The sequence below is a fragment of the Xyrauchen texanus genome, chromosome 1, assembly GCF_025860055.1.
Source record: "Xyrauchen texanus isolate HMW12.3.18 chromosome 1, RBS_HiC_50CHRs, whole genome shotgun sequence".
Lineage (NCBI taxonomy): Eukaryota > Metazoa > Chordata > Actinopteri > Cypriniformes > Catostomidae > Xyrauchen > Xyrauchen texanus.
In genome coordinates, this window is record NC_068276.1 from 56,438,389 (window position 1) to 56,452,871 (window position 14,483).

The 14,483-nt window shown below is 37.9% G+C and overlaps 1 protein-coding gene across 1 annotated transcript; it reads right to left on the reverse strand.

The window, feature by feature from the left end:
* Positions 1-6,246: 6,246 nt before the first annotated feature.
* LOC127654891 (ras association domain-containing protein 10-like) lies at positions 6,247-8,690 on the reverse strand. Its single transcript, XM_052142471.1, has one exon. The coding sequence runs from the start codon at positions 8,557-8,559 to the stop codon at positions 7,189-7,191; it is 1,371 nt and encodes a 456-aa protein (XP_051998431.1). The 5' UTR covers positions 8,560-8,690; the 3' UTR covers positions 6,247-7,188.
* Between the last annotated feature and the right edge of the window lie 5,793 nt (positions 8,691-14,483).

Sequence of the window (14,483 nt, forward strand, 5' to 3'; positions counted from 1 at the left end):
ATGACTTCAACTGGAAAATATACCACCAATTAACAACGGTAACTGGTCTGTCTTAAAAGGGATAGTTCACACAAAAATGAAAATTCTCACATTATATACTCACCATCATGATATCCCAGATGTGTATGACTTTCATTCTTCACCAGAACACATATGAAGAAAATTAGAAAAATATCTCAGCTCAGTAAGTTCAATGCAAGTGGATGGTGATTACATTTTTGAAGGTCCACAAATCACAGACAGTCAGCATAAACTTCATCCATATGACACCAGCTGTTACATGAATGTCTTCTAAAGTGACATGATCACTTTTGCTGCAAAAAGTACTTTTTACTCTAAATCATGCTTCAGATCTGCTGCAGTATGCACGTGTGACATAATCGCATAGACATTCGAAACACATGAGAACTGAGGCACATGCATCCCAGCTGGAAGAGCAGCGCTGTTTACAAGTGAGAAGGAGGAACGCTGTACAGTATCTCGGATGGTTTTGGTTTAGATGTGCATTGATCTGTTTCTTTACTCACAATGGTGCGTTTGTGTGCTCATCCTGGATCCTGGGATATCATGAGGGTGAAGAAATAATGATAGAACTTTCATTATTGGGCAAACTAAAAGGTTTATAAGTTGCCATTAAAAATCAATTCCTCTAAGGATAAAATGAATGCCTGTTGAAAGGCAAATATCATAAGTCTGATAAGTGGTTTGTTCAAATCCTTGACCCGAAGTATGAATAAAAGTAATACTGATGCTTGCCTTTAGCAACCCCCACTTATGAAATGTGCTGAAGGCAAGTATAATAATGTTTAAAGAGACATCTTTTGATTAATAACAAATGACAAATCTCATGTCTGCTATTGTCAGACATATGGCTATATAATTTCAGCAGCATGACATCTGCATATCAACATCCAAAATCAACAATTATCATGTGTTTACCTAAGGTGCATCAAGATCTCAATGAGTGGAACCAGGTATGCAGCAGGCCCACATTTTCAACGGATGTGTGTGACCCATCCTGTGTACTGTCCACAGATGGCTTCCACTCTCCTCTTCCACTCCACTTCCTCGCCCTCACACATACACTTCTGCTCAACTCAGACGCCCTCCACACACACACACACACAACTGCTGCCCTGCAGAGAAGAGGCCACAAGGCACAATGAATGACAGCTTGACCTGTCCTCTCCTCTGCATGTGTCCCCTGAAGCACCTTCACATGCTGACCCAAGGAATTTGAATGCAGCTCTGCCCCTCACTGCCTTTAATACCATTCACATGAAAGAATGCTGAGTTATTGAGTTAGAGCATTTACACATGGGACCAACAAATAAATAAGTGAGTTTAAAAATATGTAAATGTATTGCTCAAAGGTTTTACTTGCATAGCTCAGGAGTCTTAAAGGAATCCTGTTATAATCTCACCCTCATGTTATTCTAAACCTGCATGACTATCTTTCTTCTGTGGAGCACAAAAGGAGATGTCAGGCAGAATGTTAGATCGACATTCAACAAAATGTTGTTTCTCTATTCCACAGAAGCAAGTCATATGGGTTTGTAACGACATGAGGGTGAGTAAATGATGAGAGAATTGTTAAATGGCAGACGGATAAACGTTTAGTGACACAGAAATGAAACACGTCACCTTTAAAGAAACTGTTCACCCAAAAATGAAAATGCTCTCATCATTTACTCACCCTCATGCCATCCCAAATGTGCATGACTGTCCTTCTTCTGCATGATGGCTAAACATTGAAGCTCCAAAAAGCACATAAAGGGAGCATGAAAGAAATCCACAAGACTCCAGTGGTTTAATCCATGTCTACTGAAGCGATATAATCAGTTTTGGGTGAGAACAGACCAAAATATAAGTTATTTTTCACTGTAGATCTTGACATCAGCGGTCTCCTTGGTGATCATGATTTCAAGCTCGATTAAATTTCCTAGCGCCATCTAGCGCTATGCGCATGCGTTAATCACTCTGAAGTATTTATTTCTTAGGAGAAACATCTGGGAAGCAGGAGACTGCAGCACAATTCTCTATTTAATCTCATTGCTGTTTAAAGAAAACAACTGAGATATTAAAGAGATCCCATTTGGGAATTTTTGAGAGTAAATGTGAAAATGCCGAGGAAGCTGACCAAAAGGCTTCAGACTCAGTCCATCTGAAAGGTTATATTCCTTTCCACTTCATTACATCTATACACACAGAACCTGTGTGGTCATCCTTAAATCTTGCACCCATTTTATTATAAACCGTGTAAATACTATTTGGTTAGACAAAGTTTAAATACCAGGGGCCATATTACAGAAACGTCTTAATAGTCTTTGTACTAAATTATATTTGAACTGAAATCGACTACATGTTATTATTTGTGCAGACACATTTCAAAATGCATTGTTTGTGAATAGTTCATCACCAGTTACTCCAGCAATTAAAAAATAAAATAATACAATCTGTTTTGTCACCACACAGATTTATTGCAAACTAATTTTACTGCATAAAGGTTAGACACTAAGCATTTGACACTATGAATGAGACCTCAGGCTTATATTTCAGGGAGATAACAGGCACTTTTCAATAAGTGGGAACACAGAACTGATTGCACAGCGTGTGCCTTCGATTGTAGTGCAAATTGGTGCACAGGTGTACACCTGAAATCTATTAAACGCCTCTAAAAATATGCACTGCAAAAGGAAACAACAATTTGTCCACATTTCATTGCCCTGTGCCGCAGCAAATAGATGGAGCCTGTATGCATGTTCCTTTGCTGACATGAGGGTTTGATGACTTTATCTATGTTTCAGGCACTTTAATTGCATTCCACCCGCTGCTGTTTCACAGCCTTTTGACTTTATTGTGTGAGAGTGTACAAAAGGTACTCGAATGTACTGCCAACTCTTCCCCCACAGGCATTAGTGAGGATATAACCAGTTTGTACCAACCTGCGAGCCAAACACTCTTGAGAATTGGCTATAAATTCAGTTGTGGTAATACCAGGCAGGGGGTATTGGCTTGGGGCAAAGGGCTGCGGCCATTGGTGGTATATTAATAAACAAAGTTGATATAACAGGTGGTAGAATTGTCAATGACGGTTTTTGTCCATATTTATTCAAAAATACATTAAAATGTATCTTCTTTTATTTTTTACTATAAATCTCTACTTTCACTTTCACATAAACTTTTTTATTTTTTTTATTTTTTGGGCAATTCACATTATTCATGCATAACACCACTTACTGGTTGGGCTGGTCAAAGATGGAGATTTATCATAAAAAAAAAAAAAAGAAATTAAATATCAATTTGTTTCTCCCCCACACCTATCATATTGCTTCTGAAGACATGGATTTAACCAGTGAAGTCATATGGATTATGTTTATGCTGAATTTAGGTGCTTTCTGGAGCTTCAAAATTCTGCCCACCATCCACTTGCATTGTATGGACCTACAGAGATGAGATACTCTTCTTAAAATTTCATGCACTTTCATGCACATTTGGGATGGCATAAGGATGAGTAAATTACGTTTTTGGGAGAACTATTCCTTTCATGATCTTGGGATACTATGCAAAAATCATGAATATGGTACTTCATTCAAAACCATGGTATATATCAAAGTACCATGGCTTTATCTGATGCCATCGCTGTACCGATAGCAGAATTTTTCTAAGGAAAAAAGGGCCTAATGTCCTTCAGTAACCTGCCAACAATTGGAACAGCCTCTATGTAACACAGCACCTGTGTCTCAATAGCATTACTTCAGTCTCACACGGCTATTGGCTATTCAGTAGAGTGAAGTAGCAGTGACCCAGCCAAACTGGCACAGTGTACAATAATATCTGAAAGAGTCTAGAGTCTTTTGCCTTTTCATGATCCTGGCCTTTCTCTGAGGCAGTTTTGCCCTTGCATAGCTGAGGTGTGAGGACGTGAGGAGGTTATCTGGGTGTGTTATGTAAATGCCCTGCTTTCCCAATGAATGAATTGCTGTGAAAAGCTGTGCAAAATGTGTACCTCACCTCACCTCCCCAAAGTGCCCGGCCTGCCCTCGCTCTTGGACAGGAGAGTTGCGTAATGCTTTACCAGCAACTTATCTACACAGTTCACACAACAACAATAATAGTTACCTTTTAGAGCGAGTTACCTTTCTTTACCTATCTATCAGAACTATATTTACAGTGCTGCAATTATGCAATCAGGGTAACAACATATGTGTATGCTCCAACATTCCCCTTATGTTAAACATCAGGAAATGTTGTGATATATGACGCTGCATGAACAGACAAGTGCAACAGCAATTGTCTCATAACACATATTGCTCTTGACGTTGAACTAACTGTGATGCTCATTAAACAAATTTGACAAGTTTCTGAACAAATACAAATGTCTGAACACTCTAAAACACCGCAAGCACTGAAAAGAATGTGCTTAAATTGCTAAATGTAGCTTGGGTGTGTCATAAGCTGTAAAGCGTGTAATGTAAATTCTCATGTGAATCTCACCAAAACATTTTAACCCAACATCACTAGATATCAATAAATGATACAAATAGAAAATGAAGCCTATTTTCAGGGACAGTTCAGAATTTATATTTATGACAATTAAGCGAGAAAGAAAGAGAGAGAGACAATTACCATAATGCATACAGATGGTTTATTTATTCTTTTTTTTAATTCTTATTAGGTTTTCATTACTGTCATAGTCTTTTTTTTTTATCACAAAAGTTGATGTCTGCAAACAGAATGACAGTCAATCCGAAAAAAGATCTAGCAAAAATATATAGATAAAAAAATTATATCAAAATACTTTAAATCAAACATTTCAGTCCATAGCTTCATCTCTGTTCATCTCTTCATTCAAGCCCTATAGACCATAAACAATACATAAATAAATAAACACTGCACATTTTCACTTTGTGAGTAAAATATATATATATATATATTTACATATATATAATTATAATATACATATATATAATTTATTTATATATTATAAAATATATATATATTTTTTTTGCTATATATTTTATAATATCTGACTGCCATTCAGAGTGCGGACAGCAACTTTTGTGATTTTGTTTTTGTGATATTTTTTTGAGTCTCCATGCACCTGAATTTACAAGTTTTTAATGATCATAATGGCACTATATCAGACACTACCATGGCACAAGAAGGGCCATTTAAATAATCCGCATTGCATAATAAGAGCACATTTTTCCCATAATGGAAATAAAAGCAAAATATAACTGCTTATTTCTTTCTATTTGATTTTGTGGTGAAATTTGACCGCAATCTTTCCGTTTATGTCAGATCCACCCTTTCAGTGGTGGCATGTTAAGACTATCTATTTCAAAGCACCAATAAATGGGGCATTCACCAATAATTTAATCATGAGATGATTAGATAACATTGTTTTATAAAGACTCTCAACATAAACCATTACACACCAGTTATATCTGTACAATTCTAAACAAGTGGTCCTCTATTAAAATACAGCACAATAAAATGTCCCATATCGTTCCCATACCCTCTCCATCTAACAACTTGTGTCTATAAGAAAAATACCTCTGGCGATCTGCCACTTGTACTAGTTTTTCCACAAACATAGATTCTAACTGAGAAACAATTGCAGAGAGCATAATGTCATGTAAAGTCTGTAAAGTATGCGCCTAATTGAATAAAAAAGGCAATGAAATGACAAAAATCTCACCTGCATCATGTGTCACTCTTAACTAAAGGTTTACTGCAAAGTGAAAGCACTTCTATCAGTGCCATAACTCAACTTTCTTTAACTTAAAAACCTTTCATCATGACAATGCAAACAGAATAAACCATCCTGTAATACTTATCAGATGGCATAATTGCTTTGCAGGACACAGTCTTTATAAGGGCTTTTCACACTATATGTTTAACCTTAACATCTTTTTTTTAACCCAGAGTTAAGGCCACTTTTAAACCTGAGTTGAGCAATGGTTCAAAGTTGTCATTTTGAAAGGTCTGCAATGCTACCCCCAAATTACGGTGCCAAAAGTTTGCAGTGTAAATTACTATCCCGTGTGAAATATGGAACAAGATAACCTAGGATTGTTTTTATCTAGGGTTAAAAGTGACCCTGGGTTGCCAATTTCATGTAAGAAAAGCCCAACAGTGTTTAGATACCATAAGGATATAATTCACTCAAAAAGTCATGATTTACTCACCCTCATGTTGTTCCAGACTGTATGACTTTCACAAAAATCAACACAGGAGATGTTAGACAGAATGTTAGCCTCAGTCACCATTCACTTTTATTGTATGGGAAAGAGAAGGATAAACTTGCTTCAAAGTGTCTCCGTTTTATTTAACAGAAGAAAAAAGGCCGTATGAGTTTGAAAGACATGAGAATGAGTAAATGACAAAAGATTTTTTTTTTTCAGTGAACTAATCCTTTAAAGAAATATTCTGGGTTCAATACATGTTAAGCATTTGTGGCATAATATTGATTACCACAGAAATGAATCAGACCCCAAAACATCTGTAGAAACAATGATTTAAACCACTTTACAGCTCAAACAATACACAAGTTTTAACATCATTTTATAAAAGCACAGATGAATTCTTCTAAGTGACACATTTCTGCCTTGAAAGCCTCCAAAAATGGTCCAGCCTCTTTCATTGTAAGTGACTCAATGTTACATCTATTGTTGGTTTTTGTAAAGAAAAGGGGACGAGTCAAAGTTACTTTTTTGGTGGTAATCAACATCGTCACATATGCTGTCAAATGAGCTTATGTTGACTAGTATTGAACCCAAAGGAGCTATTTCTACCTGATATACGTTACCCTTAAAAACTGCAGCGAGTATACTTTAGTCATATTATAGAACTGAATTAAACCAGTTAATCTAGATGTGACCACACAAACACATTTTACAGTGTAAAGTGTCCAAATCATATTTGGTCCCTGTGCAGAAATATGCATCCAACCACATTTAAAATGATTTCAATCTTGTTTGACTTTAACTTCAATTCATATGCTCATCGAGATGACATTAACACTGATTGGAGATTAAGAATCCTCATATACCGTAAGTGCATAATTATCTTCTTAATATGTTACATTTTGACATGGCATTAATAACACTAATGCATGCTGATGTGATAAATGGTGGTCAATGTAGTGAACCTGAGTGTTTGGCTTTTATGTAGCCTCTCTTATTACACTAAAGATTCGCATATGGGTGTGATATCTGAGTCTTGACTATGCATTGAACTGAGTCCCGTATCTGAGTCGTCATCATTAGTGTTGCATGTTTTTGAAAGGCCTCTTGCCTGCTCCACCCACACACTGTCTCCCTTGAGAGGCATCAGTGTGTCTGCTTTTATTTTGTCATCCTCTTTCAGATCCCCAGCGTCCTCGCAATCCTCCTCAAAATCCAAAGAGTTCACTTTCTCCAGTAAATCCCTCAGTTCCTTGTCTTTTGCCCCCCAAATCTCCTTTGCCAAGTCCAAATCGTTCCTTATAGCCTCTAAATCTGTGTTCAACCGCAGGCCGATGTACAAACTTGTATCGAGTTGAGTTCTGATCCTCTCTTCTTCCAAGAGCGGCTCATTTTCGGATGATACATCCACCTTTGGAGGTCCTGCATCATTGTCTTGAGTCTGAGTTGTAACTCTAAGGGGCCCCTGGGTGGAGCTGGTCTCAGAGTCTTTATTTGAAAGTTCCTCATGCCTTCTTTTCATCCATCTTTTATTGAGTTCCTCCTGGATCTCGGTTGTAATACTCTCCATAAGAGCCTCATGTTCGGCCAGTTCTTCCTGCAGTTTGATGACCTCCTCACATCTTTGAGCGTATTCCTCAAACTGGGCGAGTGCTTCTGCAGAATCAAGAGATGGGTTTTCTGGGTTGGCGTCCACTAAATACGTATCCTGGACATAATTTATCCCATGCATCTTCATTCTATCTAAATGAACTTTGGCCTCATACCTGTCAATTTCCATGTCAAGCTCTTTTATCCTTTGAATCTGCTGGCGGATGGTGTGATCTTGAGATATGACCAGGTGCACAAGGGTCTCCATTTTCTCCAAAGACGATGCGTCCTTGGAGACACTCTGCGCCCTTTTCTTATTGATTTTATCCAACTTTCTGAATGCTTTTCTAACGATGCGCCTTTGTTTCTCTTGTGACAGAGCCATGGTCGCTCTTGCGGTCCCCTTATAGACGCACGTCGGGCTCTCCTTGCTGAGCACTACGCGCGCCTCTGCGCTCCGCGGCCCGTTGCTGGGTAAAGAAGCCTCATTTTTCACCAACACAAACCTGACGTTTTCCTGTTCCTCTCCCCACGCACTCCACAGACGAAGGATCTTCGTTTTGTGCGGCAAAATCCTTTCAAACCCCCTCCATTTCTCTACAATGCAGTAGGACTGTGGCGAGCCCGAGAGCATCGCGGTGGTGACGCACTGGTGCAAGTTCTGCTCCTCCAGTAACACTCGGATCACATTAGCGCAGGTCGTGCGCTTCGACAAGCCCGACACGAGCTTCTCCTCTCGACAAACCCACACTGATATTTTGCTTTCCTCAGCCTCCATCTCTCAAACTGATCCCACCAAGTCTGTTAAAGTTGCCTGCTGTCTTAAACGCTTTGGTCCGGTAATTGAAAACTGTGGGATACTATGTTAAAAATGAAGGGTTAATCCACAGTAATGTAAAAGTCGGATTAAATGTTGTTCATTTGCTCCCCATATAGAGTGAAGTTCATAGTCCAGTGTTGGCAGGTTGCGGGGTCTGCACATGTGTCTCTTCTCTGTCTCTGTGAGTGAATGAGAGCAGATGGGACAGCGCTGCTCAAACTACTCTACTCTGATCACATGATCTAAAACACTGCCACACAATGTCTGAACATTCTAAGAACCTTTCTTAAATTTACGCATTCTATTTTTTCAGCAAAATTCCATTAAATGTACCTACTGACATTTTCCCATTCTAATGAATCTACTTATTTTTACAATGCTAATTTAATTCATAATTACAATAATTTATTATAATTACAATAATATTAGAATTCTTTTAACTGTAATACATTGTACTTTTTATTTTTATAATTTATATATCTAATTAGTGAAAAAAAAATATATATTATGAATATAAGCATAAAAAGTATTACATACATGAATGTAAACAATGATGTAGGCTATAATACATAGTGCAAAGAAAAGCAATAGAGAATAATATCATAATTCTAATAACTATATTAAATGTATTGTTTTATAATGATATAGTATATAGGCCATATTAGGGCTGTGAATCGATTATATTTTTTAACTAATAAATCGCAGTTTTCTGTAATAATCGTGATTAAACGTGGCACATGGTACATTAAAACATACATTAATATAGCCTAATAATAAATTTTTACTTTATACTTTGTCACAAAGAGCTAGAAAATAATATGTACATGTTCAGTTATTTTGCAGATAGAGTAGGCTAATATAATTTTTTTTAATATTTTTGATATAAGTTTATGTATACATGCCATTAAATCAGTTGACATTCTGCTATTTAAAATTGGGCAACATCTTCTGCCATTTTCCAGTGGATCAGATGGGCAGATTCAATTCATGTCAAGCTTTGTTTGCAAGATAAAACGTAAAGGGATAGTTCACCCAAAAATGAAAATCCACTCATCATTTACTCACCCTCAAGCCATCCCAGTTTATTTTCTTCTGCAGAACACAAATGAAGGTTTTTCAGCTCTGTTGCTCCACACAATGCAAGTGAATAGTGAGCAGAACTTTGAAGGTTTTCATTTTTAATGTGTTCGTTAAACAGTCATCTCTATATTGTGGAAATTAAAATATTAAATTTCCCAGCCCCATATATATATATATATATATATATATATATATATATATATATATATGGGGCTGGGATACTATATATATATAGTATCTCACAAAAGTGAGTACACCCCTCACATTTTTGTAAATATTTGATTATATCTTTTCATGTGACAACACTGAAGAAATGACACTTTGCTACAATGTAAAGTAGTGAGTGTACAGCTTGTATAACAGTGTAAATTTGCTGTCCCCTCAAAATAACTCAACACACAGCCATTAATGTCTAAACCGCTGGCAACAAAAGTGAAAATGTCCAAATTGGTCCCAATTAGCCATTTTTCCTCCCTCATGTGACTCGTTAGTGTTACAAGGTCTCAGGTGTGAATGGGGCGCACGTGTGTTAAATTTGGTGTCATCGCTCTCACACTCCCTCAAACTGGTCACTGGAAGTTCAACATGGCACCTCATGACAAAGAACTCTCTGAGGATCTGAAAAAAAGAATTGTTGCTCTACATAAAGATGGCCCAGGCTATAAGAAGATTGCCAAAACCCTGACAATGAGCTGCAGCACGGTGGCCAAGACCATACAGCGGTTTAACAGGACAGGTTCCACTCAGAACAGGCCTCGCCATGGTCGACCAAAGAATTTGAGTGCATGTGCTCAGCGTCATATCCAGAGGTTATCTTTGGGAATTAGACGTATGAGTGCTGCCAGCATTGCTGCAGAGGTTGAAGGGGTGTGGGGTCAGCCTGTCAGTGCTCAGACCATACGTGGCACACTGCACCAAATTGGTCTGCATGGCTGTCGTCCCAGAAGGAAGCCTCTTCTAAAGATGATGCACAAGAAAGCCCGCAAACAGTTTGCTGAAGACAAGCAGACTAAGGACATGGATTACTGGAACCATGTCCTGTGGTCCGATGAGACCAAGATAAACTTATTTGGTTCAGATGGTGTCAAGCGTGTGTGGCGGAAACCAGGTGAGGAGTACAAAGACAAGTGTGTCTTGCCTACAGTCAAGCATGCTGGTGGGAGTGTCATGGTCTAGGGCTGCATGAGTGCTGTTGGCACTGGGGAGCTACAGTTCATTGAGGAAACCATAAATGCCAACATGTACTGTGACATACTGAAGCAGAGCATTATCCCCTCCCTTCGGAGACTGGGCCGCAGGGCAGTATTCCAGCATGATAACGACCCCAAACACACCTCCAAGACGACCACTGCCTTGCTAAAGAAGCTGAGGGTGAAGGTGATGGACTGGCCAAGCATGTCTCCAGAACTAAACCCTATTGAGCATCTGTGGGGCATCCTCAAACGGAAGGTGGAGGAGCACAAGGTCTCTAACATCCACCAGCTCCATCATGGAGGAGTGGAAGAGGACTCCAGTGGCAACCTGTGAAGCTCTGGTGAACTCCATGCCCAAGAAGGTTAAAGCAGTGCTGGAAAATAATGGTGGCCACACAAAATATTGACACTTTGGGCCCAATTTGGACATTTTCACTTAGGGGTGTACTCACTTTTGTTGCCAGCTGTTTAGACATTAATGGCTGTGTGTTGAGTTATTTTGAGGGGACAGCAAATTTACACTGTTATACAAGCTGTACACTCACTACATTACATTGCAGCAAAGTGTCATTTCTTCAGTGTTGTAACATGAAAAGATATAATCAAATATTTACAAAAATGTGAGGGGTGTACTCACTTTTGTGAGATACTGTATATACTACACTGGTGGCAAAATGTTTGGAATAATGTACAGATTTTGCTGTTTCGAAAGGAAATTGGTACTTTAATTCACCAAAGTGGCATTCAAGTGATCATAAAGTATAGTCAGGACATTACTGATGTATATAAATCATCACCATCACTATTTGAAAATTCATTTTTGATCAAATCTAGACAGCAGCATCACTCCAACACCTTATCCTTGAGTAATCATGCTAAATTGCTAATTTGGTACTAGAAAATCACTTGCCATTATATCAAAATGAAGCTTAACATTGTCTTTGTGTTTGTTTTTGAATAGCCACAGTATACAATAGATTGGCATGTCTTAAGGTCAATATTAGGTCAAAATGGCAAAAAAGAAAAAGCTTTCTCTTGAAACTCATCTGTCAATCTTTGTTTTGAGGAATTACTATATATATATATATATATATATATATATATATATATATATATATATATATATATATATATATATATATATATATATATATATAGGAAAGAAAGAAAGACATTTTCACTTGAATGAAAAGGGAACCCTGATAGCACACGTACATTACCCAGACTGTTTGATGTGTGTTTACATCTGGAAGACATAGTAAGTTTTATGTTGTTTGCTCATCTGCAATACAAGTCCAAGACCACATTTTCATGGTTTTGATCTTGTCATGGACTTGTGAGCAGTGTGACTCGGTCTTGAATTGTACCCGAGCAAGTGTGCACCCGGACTTAATCCCGAGTCCAGTCGAGTCTCTTTTAAAAAAATATACAGTGATACTTTGATTTATCTGAATTTTGACATATCAGAAATCTTGACGTTTGTCCAGCATTTCAGTATGCAGCGTAGAATCAGAACTAGTGATGCCCGATTCACAAATAAATCATTCTGAGTCGGTTCTTTTCTGCGAATTGGCCAAACAGGTTAGTAAAAAGGTTTGAATCGATTGGCTATTCAGTCCTATTGGTTCGGACTGCTATTTCACTGAAGAATTTGCAGCGGCTTCTCACTCATTAAAACAGCATCAGGATATTTTAGAAAAATGGAAAACAAACTTATCGTTGGATAAATTGGATATTTACCTACAGTCAACAAAAGACTGCTTTTTTTGAAATGCAACTTCCATTGGTGCTGTGTCTTGTTAATAAGGGGCTATTCATACCAAAGTGTTGTTGTGCCCACCCATGCTGCTTTTCAGTTGTTTTTCTATGTAAACACGCTAAACAGATGTCTTTGACGGTTGCATTATGCATCGCTGTGTTTTTGGCATCACTTGGAGGAGCACCATAAGTTTTAAAAAGTTATTTTGTCAAGTTAAGAAGAACCTCAACTGTTAAAAACGTGTCTCCAGACACCGGTGATATACTCTTTTCCCTGATAGCACACGTAAAACACCCAGACGTCTTTTTGATGTGTGTGTGTTTACATCTGGAAGACGTCTATTTTACAATGTTTGCTTATCAGCAAAACGTCTATTAAGACGTATGTCAACAAGTAGCCTATGTCTTGGATAAGACATTTTTGCAAATGTCTTTGAGACATATCTGATTTAGAATGATTGTAAATCTGATCTTTTTGAGATGTTTAGCAGATGTTAGATGCTTTCCAGACGAAAAGATCTAAAACAGACATCTTGTAGACGTACTTGTGCTATCTTGGTTTGTTGCACTGCATTGGTCTGAATGGCCTCTAGCCTTTTAGAAATGCTTTAGCCAGTAGTTACATGAATGGTAAACATACTGAAGAAAATGTTCAAATTATTCTCTCAGTGTCATCAGAATTGATTGGTTTCTGAAAAATTAAATTAAAATTAAAATGGTTTCTGTGCATACCCCGAGATGAAATATTGCAGACAAAAGTAAGCAGTTTTTAGGCCTGTTTTAGTTATAGTACAGTAAAACAGTATTTTGTAAAGCAGAAATGTGTACTTGAATGGAACAGAATAGTAGCCTATACAGAAGCTGGTAGTTTGTATTGCCATGCTAAGCCACATAGGCACTTTGAACCTTTACGTTAAGTTTTTCACTGACATTTTGTTTGATATGCGCCTAGAGTCAATCGTTCTTTAAGTTATACATTTAATACATTCATAAATGACTCTTGTTTTAGACTCAGCATTTACTGGTCTAGGTCTTGACTCGAACTCGACCAACTCTGGTCTGGACTTGGACTCGAATGCGCTGGTCTCAACTACAACACTGGTGCACACACTACAGTCATCTGATGCTCAGTGCACAGCCATTAGTCTATCTTGCCACATGGCTGTTCACTATGATTGATGCAACACTTTCACAAATGAAATCTGGCACAGTCCCTCTCTCTAGTGATCAAGGCTGGTATTACCTCAGCAACAGGCATCACTGTACTTTCTCAAAGAGAAGACAGATTTTGAGTTAAACTGCTTAAACCAGCCTAAATTGGTCCTAGCTGATTTTAGATGGTCTCCCAGGCTATAAAAGCTGGTGCGCAAGTACCCAAAACCCTGTAAAATCAGCCAACTGACCATCCTGACTGAGCTGCGTTTTCCAAAAGCAGCTCAGCGTGAGTAGATCGTAGAAACCATTTTGGTACATTATCGATATTAAAATTTCGATGCTTTTGGGAAACGCAGCCAGGGCAGGTGTGTCAGTCAATCAGGTGTTTTTAGATGTATTTAATTTTTTTTATTAGGCAGGTACACTGAATTTCAAGCGGCGTACAACATCTAATATCTGTGCGGTTATTTGAACGGGATTAAGAAGAAAAGCTGTTCCTGTATGTGGCGACAGAGGGCGCTGTAGACCGCATTTTCAGATCAGATTTTCCATCCATGCTGCAGGTTAAATTGGCTAACACTCATGTTCCGTTGAGATTAATTTAATATTCTTTATATTTGGGGGGTTCCACAGACCTGTTGTGTGAATAGTAATTTTGAAATCAACCTTTAAATTAGTTTGATATGCTCTGATTTT